Raw genomic sequence first — 17,883 nt, 5'->3', positions numbered from 1 at the left:
ACAGCTCCAAATTGCTCCCACATTGATGCACCACACTCCTTCCACCCTCAGGAAACCAGGACTGGGATGGGGTATGCGTAAAGTTAGCAGATGATGTTATTGTTTTGCACGTAGTTGTTTTACCAAGGGCCGGTGAGGTAACTTGCAAGGTAGCAGTTGCTACAGGGCCATTTAATGCTCCACAATTGCCCATGTAGATGCCACTTGTGTTATTTTGCTATGGTGACCCATTGTTATAGCTACATTCCAGCCTAGGACACACATTAAAGGATACTTTCAGTTTGGGGTGGAATATCCTTAGTTAAACCTAGTCTCAAGCGATTACTTACCTAGCATTTGTTATTCACTTGGATTGCTTCTGCTTGTAGTTTGGACCAGCCCCTTTAGAATCATGCTGCCATGTCATTTTTCCCCGCTTATTAACATTCAACATTGCTGTGTGACTTATCATACAGTCCACTAAGCACCTTTACCTTTGTATTCTGTCTGGACCAATATGCAATATGTACCCTCATGTCTTAAACTCCCATTGTTACATAGATTGTAAGCCTGCGAGCAAGACCCTCTTACCTCTCTGTCTGTATTATGCAGTATTGTTTTATTACTATATTACCAGTTGTAAAGCGCAATGGAATACGCTGGTGCTGTATAAATACATTTTAATCCTAATAATTGGAAAGTCCAAAGGCTTTAGATTATGATGGCTGTCTCAAACGTTTGTGCGGATCAAATTTAGTGGCAGAACAGTCTCTCGCAGTTCCAGAAATGCGACGTTTGAGTTATGCATCTTCTGCGCCATTTCTGTACTTTAACGCTTGTTGTAGATTTTATAGTCTATGAATAGAGCTTGTTCGATGATAGTGAGCTCATTTTGCTATGTAGCATGTTTGTGGGAGGGCTGAGAACATTTAAGGGCAAATTCTGCTGGTGCAACATGCAAAATTTTGCAAAACAATTTTTGAAAACTTTTATGCATTTCTGCCAAACACCAAACGTTCCCATTCTGGAACTTTAAATGTTATTGTCACAAAGATTGGTGATGCTATTTTGCAACAAAGTGGGGCTTGTGTTTCTGGAGTCAAGATTAATTAGCGCAATGGGATTGTGAAAAATGACAGCGCAAACATTTTTACACATCCATCGCTATAGAAAGAATGTTTATTTTAACGACAGTTTTCCCCTTTTAAACACAGCCCAACCATGCTAAAAGCAACTTTAACAACTAATTGCTTAATATTTGCTTCCTACATCCATAACATCCTTCTTGATTTCATTACTTAAAAAAAGGCAATTTTGTCTGTACACATTTCGACCTTTAATATAATCTAGAATAAAAATAGAGGCGTGCACCGGCAGAGAGTCTGTTGTTTTACATCTTAACTGTCAAAAGCTGCACTTTATTATAGATGAGTGCACCAGTGGTTTAAATTTGATTTTGGAAAAAATTAGTTTTCCAGCCTCTGTGCAATTGTAAATAAACATCGCATATACACTAGAGGAAAGGAGAAGGCAAAGCTGCGACTTCTTCACACTAAGATGCCAAAATGGACTTATCCAAGATTTAAAACCTCATTTCCTGGCAATAGGGGGGTGTCTAGGAGTTTACTGCTGAGTTTTATTGCTGAAGGAAACCGGAGGACGCTTTCTGAAATGACTAACCCGAATTACCCCTGACCCTTTGTACTGTTGGAAAATATTGAAATTTGAAAGCTTTGCCAGAACAATAATTTCTGTCCTAACGAGCATCAAATTAAGGGATAAAGCCTTTTTGTTCACCTACCTTTGCTATAGCATGATATACGCTAATTGCTAACTTTTGTCTCTGCGTTATTATTATTTTATTTTTTTCTTAAAGATCAAATGGGCACACTGGTAATTTTCATTAATCTCATGCAGGGAAGCTAATTAAAATTTCCATTATTAACTATCCATTCTCTAGTTGTTTCCTTTGTTCCGTATCCGAGCAGGATGTTAATATTAATTAAGCTATTATTGTGTTACAGCCCTATTAAATATAGCTCAAATTATTCTAACCTACTGTACAGAGCTGTTTGGCAGGCCGATTCAATGGATATAAAGTCATCCATCGCTCAAAGCTTTTGTTGACGTTCCTGCGTGGATGACGGGTCGTATTTGATGGCCACTGTCCCGTCGAGTCTGCCGACATCAGAAGTGTTTGGGTAGTGTTTTGTGCAGCACAATTCACGTCCTGTTGACTCCCGCCGTGATTGAAACATCACAGAGCGACGAGAAGAACACTGGATTTCTGTGGGTTTAATAAATCTGTGTTTTGGGGTGGTTAAAGTGGTCCCTTTTCTTCGGAAATACAAAACCAAGAAAATGAACCAGATTATCAGTTTATTAAACGCATCTTTCTATAGATATCAACATAAAAAATTTAATTTTATGGAGAGAAATTGTGTTTTGGAGTAACCCATGCTGCCCTAACTATCTAAACCGTAAGAAGTCCATAATTGGCATCCTTCGGAGTTTGGATGTAAATTCTACGGCTACTGTACGTAAGCAGTTATATACAGCTGAATAAAGAACCCATATAGAAAGAAAATACAATTTCCCATAGAGTTTTTCTTTAAATGAACCGTCACCATGTCAATATGCCTTGTTCCAGCTACCAATTGACAAATGTCCATAACTATTTCCCATGTGCCTTCTCAGCTGCAGTTCCTCCCAGTAAATTGTCACAAATTACTTTAGAGTCTACAAAAGCAATGTGAGGCTGTTGTGAGGAGGTGGGAGAAGGACTGTAGGAGTAATTAATGATCCCAACACACATTGTGATCTGGTTATTTAGCACGAATACCGAACATTGGGATTAGTAGGCTATTTAACCCAGTTGTGTAGCATGTTGGTTTTCACTGTGCCAAACAACTGGATCGAAATGCAGTCTCCTTGACTAATTAGTTCAATGTTGACTGCTCACACGGTGACTAGGGTAATTTTTTTTCAGTATGTGATCCATTGCAATCCAGTTTAATTTGATCTACCACTGCACGTTCACACACAGCGTGATGGTTTCTCAGTTTGCCAGAATTGAACAAATCAGTTCACCAAAGTCACACTACACAAAGTAATTACATAAGGATTTACATATCCTCTATTAAGTTTTTCCTGTCCGTTTGTCATTTTAAAAATAGCCAAAATTGTCTTTACGGAACTGTACATTTGCGTTTAAAAAAATTTGCACCAGGGATGTACTAGAATCCAACTTAAAGCTTTATAAACAGCCCAATCTAGGACAATGGTGATCACAAGGGGACAATGGATTCAAATTTGGTGTAACCCTGGAACATAGGATGTGATTTTATGTTCTAACTTAAACCAGAACTATTTGTGCATACTCTTAACACGACAATCCGCTCTCCACATTCTGTGCTCTACACATTAGACTTGTACAGGAGTACAGATGTTTTTAAGAGGGTGGTGATATTTCTATTTGTTAAATAAGGATTACCCACAATTTCAGAGCTGTGTTACGTTTTTCTGTTTTGTATGTGCATGAGCTCAGTTCATTTACTGAATTTTTAAGAGTAGTGACAATTTAACAAAAGCCTAATGCAGGAGATATTACGGATATCTCCAGTATTGGGCAACATACCACACAATATAGCAGTACGCATAATACTGTATGGGGCCGCGATCCGGGCAAATTTATCAAGTTCTGAAAAGCTTTTCTTTTCGGAGTTTTGACCTTGGTCAGAAGATGGCGTTAGCTATTCAATCCTATAGGGAGAGAATCGCAGTAGAGGGATCTCTATATCCCCCTCTACCGCCATCCTTCCTGCTCTCCCCTGCGTTGATTAAATAAATAGTCCTAGGCTTGTGCATGTGCAGTAAAAATGATTTTAAGTCATCTGTCATCGCAAGATAGAAGAGACTTAACGGGCAAAAGTGCAAACCATGTTAAATACACCCGGCAATCTTTCATTTAAAAATTCACCACAAACCAATGATGTCACTCAGTCGGCCATCTTGTCAACTGAACCAATAATCACGTGACTACAGCTGTCAAATCACAAGGACCCAGTTACAGCGGAGACACAAACATGCTTCTTTTTCGAACGTTCGTTATTATCAAACTTTTTCAGGTTTTATATCTAACGTTTGAGATTATCCTTCAAAATATAATATTGGATACTGAATTGTCAAACAGCTGAAATCCTAGTTGCTTCAAACACCTTTTAAAAACTTTTTCATTTGTTTACGTACGTCTTAAAGAAGATCTGACAGATCCCTGAGAAAAGTTAGTTCTTGGATAGGATTGATTGTATAATTGTTAGCGTATTTCTAATTTAAATGTGTTTATGAAATCATTTTTGGCAGAATAAAAACGATGCATAATGCATTGATGCTGTCTTATTTCTGATAAAAGCAAATGTAATTATTTTGATCGCTGTGACACATCATCAACAATGCGTTTCAACACTGAACAAAGAAACCCAGTTAACCTCTTCCTGTTGTATAACGAACAGAGACGTCTGGGACTTGCAGGGACCCCCCCCCCCCCAACAGCTCGCGAACCCCCACGTTGATTGTCAAAGCGTCGCAGGCGCTAAATACAGCGGTTTGTTTATTAAACAGCTTTGCTCAAAATCTCGCAAAAGGAAAATAATGAAATCACCATGCAAACAGCATTTTATTTAATATATTTAGAAATAAACTTATTTTAACACTTTCTATTAACTGTGTATTTCAGGGTAGAATATTATATTCAAGCTCTGCTTTATAAGCGTGCACTTTTTCTTATTGTTTAGTATAAAGAATACAATGTTATTGTGATATGCGTAATGTTGCCATCATTTCTGCTAAAATGTAATAAAAGTTCATGCTTTCAAAAAAAACCAAAAACAAACTACATTTAGACTTATAAAATTACATCAGCAGCCTAAATGGATACATTGCCAGTTGTAATGCTGTATGCAAAGAAATAGCACTATGCATTGTTGTTAAATGAAATGAAAAGAAAGACAGTGTATTTGGCATAATAAACCATTGTAACTATTTGGCCAAACGCTCATCTTGCAACAAAAAAACAAAACAAAACAAACTCTGTATTTATCCTACTACAACAACAACCAATGCTGAATTTGGTGCATTCATAGTCCTACTTCAATCTAACGCACAGAGACGGTCATTTACTAAACGCAAAATATGTGGATGCATGGCGCATATAGTTGCCTGCCAATGTGCCTAACGGCGTTGGGCGTACAAAGGGGCAGGTCTGCTTTCTACCTTTAAGAAGTGACTTCTGGCAAAATGTTTTTATGCAAACATTTATGGGATTGCAGTACCAGAATGGAAATTCTGATATAAATATGTCTGAAATCGCCTTTCTGCATTTGAGAGCAATATGAGATGCATTCTGCAGGCCATGCCCTGATATCTCAAGCCCTTATAATTGGAAGTAGCTAAGAAATGCAATTACCCACGTGAAGGTATATTCATTCCAATAAGTTCCTGCACCATTAGAGCTTACATTCTAAATTCCAGGGCGCGCACACACACACACACGAAGGTCCATTTTATCAGAATTACCTTAACCAGTATGTCATTGGCATAAGAAGCCCACGCAAACACGGGGAGAACTTACAAACTCCACACAGATAGGGCCCTGGTCGGAATCAAACCATGAACCCAAGACTGACGGAATACAATGCTAACTACTGTGCTACAGTGCTGCCCACATTGCGTGTTTTTCCGTGGTATCCTATTTCTGAGAATGGTTATATTTACAAAGACCTCTGGTTCACCTACATATCAGACTATGAATCCCTCCCCTCCCTACACACAATTACCCTTCTTCACACAATCTCTGCACTTTTATATTAATGTTCTCTTGTCACTGTGCTTCCTTCTGCGGAATTGTCTTCCTGCGCTATAGAAGGTAATTGCATACCACAACATATAATATTCATTTTCGGATGACAGACACTATTAAATCTTTATTGCATTGTCAGTCATTGCCTCAGATATTATTAATAAAAGACACACACACTTTGGTAAGTTTAACAGAGGATTCTGGAAAACATGCAAATTACCTGAATAATTTATTACTCAATATGTGAAAATCCGCTGCATGTTTTATAAGACAACAAAAACAGGTAAGTAGCCGCATTAATAATTTTCTTTTCATCTCTTTGAAAAAATAATACCTGTTTTTGATATAAAGACGAGGGAAAGAAACTGACTCATTTGGGGGCTATGAATCAAGAAGTGTCTGTACAGCTGAAATTAAATAATATATATGCACGTCTTACCATCTAGCAGTGCAGAAAAGTTTTGTTTTTTACTATTTTTTTTTATCAGTCCAAGAACATTTCCAACATTGCCCAGGCAAAAATAGTTATTATATTTATGTAACCTATTTGTGTAACTGTATCTTGAGATGAGGGAATCTCCCATGTTCAAATTAGTTTGATATTGATCCAGTAGTTCTGTTTGTGTCAAATAGTTTGTTTGAATCTTGGCCCATTCACTCCTGGAAGTACATGTCGATGTTCCAACATTTATCCCCAATTTTACACCGCACTTTGGTCACCAATAATTTAATAACTTAATAATAATAATAACTTTAATAATTTAATAATAATAACTTTGGTCACCTCGTGGCTAATTGAATCTGCCCCTAGGGTTCTAACAGGATGACTGGTCCCTTCCTTAATATGTATGATTCTACGCTGTTTTGTGAAAGAGGACGGACAGGATCCATGATGGAGGGGTTATTAACTACTCCAAATATTCTACTGGAAAACAAATCTGATAATAGCAGGGGCGGCAGAGGCAAAGGATGGCGGGGGGGTTAATCATTTGGGTATTAAAGAACACCGTTCAGATTTAAAAAAAAGAAAGTTATCAGAATGCTCTGCATTGCTGGGGCAAACGCAGGATTTGTAGAGGGAGGTTTCCACACCACGCCGCCAGTGGGCGTGGCCAGCATGCATGGGGGCGTGGCTATAATATTAAACAGTGCTTGGCTGCTCTCCAACTCTTCCTATCACCATAATATACATGGGCAATGCTGTGTGCACTACTGTTAGGTGCATGCAGCTCTTTATTTTCGAGAAGAGCCGTGTGAAGCGGGGGCAGGGTCCAGACACCTCAATTATACAGTGCCCCAGGCTTGGAGGGGGTTTCCAGGCACTAGGAACCCCCCCCCCCTCTTCCACGATCTTCCACGTTCCATCAGGTTAGCATCTACTCTCAAATGCTTCAAGCGTGCCCTTAAGACTCATTTCTTTGTTCAAGTCTATCAGGCCTCCTAACTCCCTTTTCCCAGTTCTCTCGCCCCCAGTTAGCACCACCCTATTTGTGTCTCCCCCTGTCCTTTAGGATGTAAGCTCTCATGAGCAGGGCCCTCTTTCCTTGTGTGCTCCTTCTACTATTCCATCACCCCTTCTTCCTCTTGGCTGCTCCCCTAGCCCTGTTTTCTTAAGCTTCGGCCTACTTCTCGCTGATTTCTACCATCACTTTCATACATTGTCCCAGATATCATTTGATTTGCATTATCATGTTACCTGTGTGTAGGTGTTTTTTGTTTGTGTTTTTGCATTTTTTGCTCTTTATGTATCATGTTGTGTCATGGCTCACTGTTTTCCGTTTATGTCATGTACGAGCTGTGGACCCTTTGTGGCGCCTTATAAATTAAAGATAATAATAATAAATAATAATGCATTCGTCTATACTCAACTAGAAGTGGATCTGTAGAAACGTCTCTTGTTATATATGGGTCTAGGTGCGCTCTAGTTTTCATACCTTCGATTTCTGCTGGAATGTTATTACAAAAAATGTGATTTGAAGGGATAAAGGAATGACAATTTAAGTAAAATAAAGTAAACTATGGAAATAGTTTTGACTGTAAGGTTTTGGACCAACATTATTTACCCATGTGACACATTGGGTTCCCCTCTTGATAATTGACACACATATTAAATTTGTTTCTAAATGTTCTACCTGTGAGCTGGAGATTTCAGCCGACATGTCTCCATTTAGTTTGAAAAGACAGAAGTCTGAGCTCTCCCGTTCGTTTCCTCTTCATTACAATAGATATTGGCAGACGTCAAGAATGTTTCTTTCTTGCATTGTTGCAACAATGTTGCAGTTTACACTTAAACGCGTTCAACCCTAAGGAGAAGAACAATGAATAAACAGGGCATTTTATTATAGTTTTACAAAGAAGAAAATAAAAATAAAGGGGTTGGTCTCCTTTTAAACAACATAATTTATCAAACTGAAAACAATATATTGTGTATTAATAGTTGCATGAGAAAGAAAATAACATTTTAGCCATGTCCCCAATATTTATTTTGTTGGTCTTGCTAAGTCCTATGTTTGATACTTTGTGTTGTATCGTATAGCACCTATTATTCCCAGTGTCACAGGTCTGACCGGCTCACACAGGGATACAGAGGATAATGAGTTTAGGTTGCTCACCGATTCTTTATTCATTGTAGATTTATTTATTTTTTCTCGTTTTCTTGTTCACGGATCATTGGTTTTGATATAGGAGGATTTAAAGGGTAAGGCGGAGGAATTAGTGAGGTCTCAGGAGCTGACTTGATATGACTCCTGCAGGCAGTGGTGTAAACTTCATATTAGAGCCGGAGGTTTATAGCAGATTGGAGCTGTGAGCTTTGTCCTTCGTATCATCGCTTCAGATAGTGCTATTGTAATCTGCTAAAACTCACAGCTACAGTCTACATGTGATCTTTATCTTCCATTACTCAATGACACACAATGTAGATTGCCAAACTGATGGATAAGGTAACCGAGGACGACAGCAGAACTTACTGTTCATACAGATATTATTTAAAGGAGATTATAAACATCTTAACACCACTTGTGCATTACAAGTAGTATTGGTATAATATTATTATGACATTGTGAATTGTATGATATTTCTGTATGTTTGTTTACTAATGTTTCTGCTACTTTTTAGTTGAAAAAAAAACCCAAGATCATTGTTAGTGCTTGGCATGGTCTAATTCTCTCAGAATTGTCCCATTTGGTGTAATTATTTAGATTTAGATTTTTAATGGATTCGTTCCAGACCCCTCTCTTTGGTCGAAGTAGCCGATTTAAAACACCAGACAAAATAATCGCTTCTTAGCTTAAATATGTGATTCCCTTTTAAGGAATTGTCTTCTGGTACATACCAGGTGGACAAGGTCAGGACTTAAAGGACTATCTCAGAAGTCACATCTTCTGAACAGGAGTTATTTTTCTATATATTGATTCTAAAACCTCCCCATCTTCTTATTTCAGTGGGATGTGCCTTCAAAAAGGGGCAGGGCTTGCACAGAAGTGGGTGGAGTGTCACCAAAAAGTGTTTGTGATTGGGTGGGGACATGGGAATGTTTGAGCAGATTAGGGGTGGGGTTTGGACAGGTCAGGGGTGGGGTTTATTTTGTCCCGCTTTTGCCTTTATAAATGTTGGGGCGCTAGCTGTTGGAAGATTTAAGTCTTGTTCCTCTGTCATTCTGTGTTTGTGGTGAAGAAACGTGAAGAACAGGAAATTTTCCTACAGTAAATCAACCGTCATTATCAGAAATATCGTAGAAACACAATTTGCCACCACTAATTGAGGTTATGCAGCGTAATTCTCATACAGTCTCACGGCCTATTCTGTACTTTGTCTCTCACAGGGTGGTCTGAAGAACAACAAACATGAGTGCACTCTGTCCTCACAAGAATACGTCCACGAGCTGCGCTCCGGCATAACGGATGATAAGCTCTTGAACTGCCTGGAGTCCCTGAGAGTCTCCCTGACCAGCAATCCCGTCAGGTGAGCGGCCTCCTGCTGAGAACACTGTATTAATTTGTATCAATTTGTATCAATTTGTATTAATGTATGTACGCTGAACTATACTCATGCAGCTATTGTGACTTTCAAGTGTTGTTTTGTGGAGTGTGTTTGCCTGTTAAAAGCTAGTCTGAATCATTGTTCCCATTCTGTGTACATTTTCCCAAGCCCCTATAACAAGGTAAATGAACGGGCAAATAACTGCCCAATAAAAGAAAATCTCTAATCTGCTCTAAGTACAGTGTGCATAATGGAAGTAGGAGAGTTTATTTAAATCAGTGACTAGGGGTGTGTGAGACGTTGACTAAAATATGGCAGCGTGAGGTGAGCAATTTGTTTTCTTAACTAGAGCTATTTTACCATTGTACGACAAAAGACTATGGGTTAAATGTATCAAGCTGAGAGTTTTCCGGCGGGTTTGAAAAACCAATCAGATTCTAGCTGTCATTTATTTAGTACATTCTGCAAAATGATATCTAGAATCTGATTGGTTGCTATAGGCAACATCTCCACTTTTCAAACCCTCCGGAAAACTCTAAGCTTGATACATTTACCCCATAGTCTTTTGTGCATTTATCCCTATGAGTTAAACTTCCTTCATGATACATTTTTTGGGTTTAGTTCCACTTTAACTGTGACTGTTTTGTTTTCCTATTTTTTTTTTCTCTTAGCCCTGAAAACATTGATTGTCGTAATTTAATTTTATCCTTAGACAGCCGGTGAGCTCGTATTATAAAGCAGCAAAGGGAAAAAAAAAAGGCATTTTATACTGAAAAACATATTTGTCTTGTCAATTTAGGAGCGCAGTGGGTTTGAATGAAAAATGTTGCAGTACATTACGATTATGTTTATTGTTTGAATAATTCGGTTTGACAAAAACAAAAAAGTTACATTATAAATGGATTTGTGCTTAGTCTGGAGACTTCAACTCTTCGCTGACGTAGTTCGGCATTTTATGTCTAATTGTCGTCTGTGACCAGTTGTCATTCTTTATGCAGAAAGTGCTGCCCCATAATCTAGGTCTGTTTATAACATAAGGAGAGAATCTAGTCCAGGGTTGAGGAATACTAGGGTGGGCAGAGAAGAGAATTACACCTTGCCTCACTGTCTAGTACCCGCAGGTAGTTATCACTGTCTAGATACAATGACCGCAGGAGGAAGTGCTACTGATACATATCACTGTGTGCTTCCTCCTGTACAAGGTGTGACACAGCTGACCGCAAGAGCAGTGGGGTACATGGGAAGTATGTACTTTTTCTCACTTTCCTGCTCCTTCTTTGGTCTTGTATTAAATCCACACTCCTCACATAGTGACTGCAGGAGGAAGCGTATGGTGATTGGCTGCAGGATGAAGCTCATAGTGACACACAATGTATGAGAGAAGTGGTGACTGTACAACCTATGTTACTGTTGAGCAGCACGGTGGCTCAGTGGTTAGCACATCTGCCTCACAGCACTGGGGTCATGAGTTTAATTCCCAACCATGGCCTTATCTGTGTGGAGTTTGTATGTTCTCCCCGTGTTTGCGTGGGTTTCCTCCGGGTGTTTTGGTTTCCTCCCACACTCCAAAATTAAATGCTATTAAATTGACCCTAGTTTCTCTCTGTCTGTGTGTCTGTGTTATGGAATTTAGACTATATGCTCCAATGGGGCAGGGACTGATGCGAGTAAGCACTGTGGAATTAGTGGCGCTATATAAATAAATGATGATGATAAAATGCCGATGTGTCCATCCACTAAAATACATTTACAATGTATATCAAAGCTGTAATTCTCAGCCTCAGAAGCAGAACATGTTTTCATGCTTTCCTCAAGGAGCACAGGTTGAGTGATTAATGAAGTATGGAGCAGTGATTATTCCATCTGTGATGGATAAACCAGGGAGGCACTGTCAGGGAAGACTGGTAAACGGATATAAAAAGTGGGATCGTTTTCCTGATCTGCCACCAAATGACTTATTTACAAGAGTGAGAAAAATGGGTAATAGCCTGAAACATTTAGGTTGCAACCTTATCTCTTGTGTAGTCGCAGGATTTATATATATCTGTGCAAGATTATATCCATTCTAGTATTACGTTACACTACTCATTGCATCACTTTGCGCCAAGGGGCAAAACTTTTTATCCGTTCCATCCGAAGGGCTGGAGCTCCCCTTGTAGACAACGCCAGCCCCAAACAGCAGCAGTAGGGAGCGCAGATCCCCAACATCATATCTTTCCTACTAGGTACATATAGTTATTCAAAAAGGATTGGGAATGGCATTTTTTCTAAAATCAGGTCCATTCTAAATAGAAAAGTGACACAAAATGACATTTATTGAAATGTATCTAGAGTAAAGGTGGATATTTGTAATTTATACAGGCGCCAGTATAACTAACTAAATAATATAATATAGGTGACATTTTCAAAATTGTTCTGGCCTCATTTTTTATTTGGCTGCAGAATTTGGCCTTAATTGTTCCACACGGATTTCCCTACTACCTTTGTTCCGTCCGTGCAGATTACAGTGCTTGTTTCTGCCACAAAACTCAATATTCTCTCTCACTGCGCTGCCGCAGGTCGGCATGTTAGGAGGGAGGGGCTTCACTAGCTAGACAAGCAGAGAGTGATTGACAGCTAGGCAGGCTGGTGTTGCGGAAACACACAGTGCGGATTGGTTGGTTTGTACCCAGGGGCGGGGCCAGTGATATCTCAGCCACTCAGCCTCAGTTTTCTGGACCCTTCAGGACACTACCCCAAATATGTGGGAGGAGCTACAGCTGTCTGTAAAAGAGTAGGGTATAATGCTATAGCCCCAAACACTTGCATTTGCAAAACTGGAACAACATAAGCACAGTCCTAATTCACCAGAACCACGCCCTGCTCCACCCAAAAATGCCACTTTGTGATGAAAATCCACCCACTTCGGTGTAAGCCCCGCCCCTTTAGATGTCTGAAAATCTGAACTGTCCTGACAAAAATTGGGACTTTGTCCTCTGGTTTATATCTGAAAATGTATATTTTTGGGCTCTAGAAGTCCTTTAAGAAGCAATGTTTTGAGATCTGCATTACACAGTGTAGAAATACACTCTTTAGATGCCCCCAAGAAAACTGCTGCTGACGGCTGCATTTATTTATGATTTCTTCCAAGTAGGGACTTGTAGATCTTTACTGATACAAAAACAATTACCAGAAGTAGGCGCGCGGTTTGGTCACTTCTAATAAGTACATATTTTATCACAATTATTATTTGCTTGAGCATGTATTTTTTCTGATTGGAAATTTTCAAGGGCTGGTTTTAATTTATAACATTTCCCAGCGAAATGCTGAAATCTCATAATTATTCAGATGCATTTATAAAAAAATAAAGAAAAAAAGGACGGCGATGTTTAAGAGAATTGAAATGTAGCTGGGTTGGGATTTCTGTATCTTACAATTAATATGTAAATTTGCAACGGATCATTGTGTGCGAGAGGTGAATCATTTTCCTGGCTCTGTTTCTTTATTACTTTGAATTTACCAGTCTTTGAAATAAATTAGTCACACTTGGTACACACTGGAGGTCACTGGTGAAGAACATAAGACGTCTTACATGTGGCAAAACGCGTTGGTGACACACCTTTGACTAGATGCTCCGTCCAGCGCATCTCATTGTACGCACCTACGCTACTATTTTAGGAGACTCCTCCACAAAGTCGAAGTGCGTCTAGGTCTGTAGAGAGGCGGAACAATCTAGAAAGACGACCTATGTAAAGTATAGCATCTCACATTGAAGTCTAACCTCAAACCACTTTACAACCACTACTTTCATTAATTAAAATGTTTCCGTTTTTCTCCTGAAATAGTCTCATTTTATTACCGGGGACAGTTTTGTATTTCTAAAGTGTTTTATTACATTGCTCAGAGTGCAGTGCGAAATGCGTTTCTCCGGCAAAGTGCAATTTTGAGGTGCAAACTGAACTTCATTAGAAATATAGGAAAAGGCCCAAAGATCGACAGCTCCTCTTCTCCACCGTTCACTTTGGTGGAGATCTTTCACTTTCGAAAGCGAAAAACATACTGGGACCACAGTTGATTTTTTCCCAGCGGAGCTGGCATTCATGGCATTATATATATATAACGACTAGTCCACTGTGGGACCTGTAGTTCTGTTACTGTGGACAGAGCTTTCTGTTTTATGTTCCTAGATGTCATTATTGTAGTTGACATAATAAAATGTGTGGGACATTCATTTGGTAAAATATCAGAAAGATGAGAGCTGGTTTATTGTCACAGTCACTGCGGCTACTTCATGGTGACTCAGCTGTGTAGGTGCCCTGAGATTACCTAAGGTGACCGGGTGAAGAAAAGCAAAGAAAAAGAGCTTCATATGTCTTCTTTAGGAATAAGTGAAGCTTTAATGCAATTATGTTTCCTAATACAAGAGATGATAAATTGGTCTCTGAATGTAAATTAATTATGCTGCATCATTCTCCTGCATCGTTCTCCTGCATCGTTCTCCTGCCTATTCCCTGCCTCATTCTCCTGCATATCCCCTGTATCTTTCTCTTGCCTATTCCCTGTATCATTCTCCATGCATTGGTCTCCTGCCTATCCCGTGCACCGCCCTCCTGCCTATCCCGTGCACCGCCCTCCTGCCTATCCCGTGCACCGCCCTCCTGCCTATCCCGTGCACCGCCCTCCTGCCTATCCCGTGCACCGCCCTCCTGCCTGTCCCGTGCACCGCCATCCTGCCTGTCCCGTGCACCGCCCTCCTGCCTGTCCCGTGCACCGTCCTCCTGCATGTCCCGTGCACCGTCCTCCTGCCTGTCCCGTGCACCGTCCTCCTGCCCATCCTGTTGACTGTCCTCCTGCCTATCCTGTTGATCGTCCTCCTGCCTATCCTGTTGACCGTCCTCCTGCCGATCCTGTTGACCGTCCTCCTGCCTATCTTGTTGACCGTCCTTCTGCCTGTCCCGCGCACCGTCCTCCTGCCTGTCCCACGCACCGTCCTCCTGCCTATCATGTGCACACAAATACTAAGTGTAAATGCACCTGTGACCTTTGTTTCCTCTAATGCTCTGACTGTTGTAACCTCTTTAATCTGTTATGTCTCAAGAAATGGAAGTTAGCATTAGCTGTTAATTATATTTTCGTACTGGTGACCTGTGTTGTCAGCTATCATCAGTAAATTTAGTGTATTGTTGGCTGTGATCCAATTACTCGTCAGGTTTCTTATATTCCCTGTGCATCTGTATCTGTGTATGTGTGTAATATAATATTGCACCATTTTTTCTAAAAAAATGTTGAAATGAAAATATATTTTGGTATCCACATGTGCACTTCTTTGTTTTGTAGTGGAATAAAACACAAAAAGCAGAATATTTTAGAGCTTACACCACAAATAAATTCTTAAATGGTTTGGACAAAATTATTGCCATCTTTTACAAGTAGTTAGAAATAATTAGATTTAAAATATAAAAATCACTCAATACATGAGCTTGAATAGAGAAGAGGACTCATTCCCCTGTTTTGTGTCATTGGGATCTATTTAGGACCTATCACATATTGTTCTTGTTAATTATGTTGCAATAATAAGAAATAAATTAGTGTGGCTATTTATTAGAATTGATTATCTGGGATAGTGGTTCTGATAGGAGGAGGTCCTGGCGAATAACCTATAGTACAGTCATGGCCAAAAGTTTTGAGAATGAATCAAGTATTGGTTTTCACAAAGTTTGCTGCTTCAGTGTTTTTAGACCTTTTTGTCAGACATTGCTATGTTATACTGAGTAACATTACAGGCATTTCATAAGTGTCAAAGGCTTTTATTGACAATTACATTACGTTTATGCAATTTTGCCTAAGAACACAGCCATGAGTAAAGAATGTTACCAAAACATCCTCCAAGAGCAACTTCTCCCAACCATCCAAGAGCAGTTTGGTGATGAACAATGCCTTTTCCAGTATGATGGAGCACCTTGCCATAAGGCAAATGTGATAACTAAGTGGCTCAGGGATCAAAACATCAAAATTTTTGGGTCCATGGCCAGGAAACTCCCCAGACCCTAATCCCATTGAGAACTTGTGGTCAATCCTCAAGAGGCGGGTGGACAAACAAACACCCACAAATTCTGACAAACTCCAAGCATTGATTAGACAAGAATGGGCGGCCATCAGTCAGTATGTGGCCCAGAAGTTGATTGACAGCATGTCAGGGCGAATTGCAGAGGTCTTCAAAAAGAAGGGTCAACACTGCAAATATTGACTCTTTGCATAAACTTAATGTAATTGTCAGTAAAAGCCTTTGACACTTATGAAATGCTTGTACTGTTACCTCAGTATATCATAGCAACATCTGACAAAAAGGTCTAAAAACACTGAAGCAGCAAACTTTGTGAAAACCAACACTTGTGTCATTCTCAAAACTGTTGGCCATGACTGTAGAGGTTCTTATGGCTCCGCGCATTTTTCGGTGGCGAGTAGCATCAAACCTGCAGGGTAGGGATCCTCTCTTGCGATTCTCTCCCCATAGGGTAGAACGACTAACGCCATCTTCAAATAACGTTACCTGTCGGGGTCAAGCTCCGAATTTTGCTTGATAGATAGAGCAAAAACACAGTCCCCATAGAAACCTTTGGGACTGGATGAGGCTGGAACTGCAGCAAATATCACCAATATCTGCTGCAATCCTCCTATAAGAAATAGTCATGTTACTGGATAATGTGGTAATGTGGAGTTTTGGGGGTATTTAAACCTCTTTCGGACGTTCATAAATAGGCTACATTGTGGGTACCGCAATGAACTTAGAAAAAAATAGAGATGCTCAGGCTCGGTTCCCCGAGAACCGAATATACCCAAACTTAGCAGATCCGAGTACCGAGCCGAGCCAGCTCGGTACTTTCACGCTTTTTCGGATTTGAAAACGAGGCAAAACGTCAACGTTACGTCGTTGGATTTTGGATCTCGAGGTTTCTGTAATCCTTTTTAAGTTCCAACATGATAGTGGGTGGGAGGGTGGGCGGACCCCATTTTTCTTTTCTTCCACTGCTGTGTGCCAATGTGTCCTAGATGTGCTAGGAACTGCCGTGTGTTTGTGTCATTTCTCTGTCGCTTACCATCCAGCCAGGTCGCTGTTGTTTGAAAGTCTTTGTTTGAAAGTGTATGAAAATAATATTGTGACCTATGGTGGGATTAACATTGACTGCAAATAACTTGAAATTAGTGTTATTGAGGTTAATAATAATGTAGGAACAAAAAAAGAGCAAAATTATGTGATTTTAGCATATTTTAGGATTTTTACTAAAAAAAAGTCCAAAACCAAAACACACGAGGGCGGTTTTACCAAAACACGAATCCTGATCCAAAACCAGTTCACGAGGGTCAGTGAGCATCTCTAGAAAAAAGAAAGACAGATAATTGTCTGGTTTGGACAGAATATTGCAGCCAAACATGGATAAACTTACAAATCAGTCTCCAGAGACCTAAATGTTCCCGTTTTCACCGTACATAATGTTATTAGGTACTTTAAGCCTCCTGGCACTGTAACCACCCTCCCTATCGAAGATTGCAGCACCAAACAGAATCAAGCTGACCTTCAGACACACAATATGCTTCCATATTTTGGAATATTTGGAATAGAAAGCTTGTGTGACGATGTGTCATGAAATGTAATTCCATTAGCAAAGCCCCACACACTTTATTTGGAGAACAAATACATTAAAACCCCTATAGGAGCCTATTTGCACACCTTGATCTTGAATCCAGAGAAGTAAGCACTCGGAATTAATGGTTTCCCGTGGTGGAAACTGGTATTAACCTGGGAACCAAGATATGAAAATCCAGAGATGGTTCTATAATGAGGTAATTACAGGGAACCCCAATCTTGGTGCATTTTTGAAAACAACGATCTTTTTTAAACCCAACAGAATTTTGCGGGAATGTCCCAATTTCTGGCTAAGTAATTGGGCGTGACTTACCAGAACAGCCTTGTGATATTGCTGTAAATGTTCTAATTAGGGATCCGGATAGACCAGAGGCGTTGTCTATTTGACCTTATTTTTTTATTTTTATTTTAAACTCTGGAATGTTGGGAGATATAGTTTTGT

The 17,883-nt window shown here is 39.7% G+C and overlaps 1 protein-coding gene across 5 annotated transcripts in view; it reads left to right on the top strand.

The window, feature by feature from the left end:
• The window catches only part of DIAPH2 (diaphanous related formin 2), an 828,187-nt gene that overhangs the window by 160,329 nt on the left and 649,975 nt on the right, over positions 1-17,883 (top strand). For all 5 annotated transcript variants that reach the window (XM_075186343.1, XM_075186345.1, XM_075186342.1 and 2 more), the window contains one exon: positions 9,660-9,799. In XM_075186343.1, the coding sequence (XP_075042444.1) occupies positions 9,660-9,799 (140 nt within the window). The remainder of the gene's footprint in view (positions 1-9,659; positions 9,800-17,883) is intronic.

This window comes from Mixophyes fleayi, chromosome 9, assembly GCF_038048845.1.
Source record: "Mixophyes fleayi isolate aMixFle1 chromosome 9, aMixFle1.hap1, whole genome shotgun sequence".
NCBI classification, from domain to species: Eukaryota; Metazoa; Chordata; class Amphibia; order Anura; family Limnodynastidae; genus Mixophyes; species Mixophyes fleayi.
Note: the sequence above shows the minus strand (reverse complement) of the source record. Positions and strands in the feature narration are given on the sequence as shown.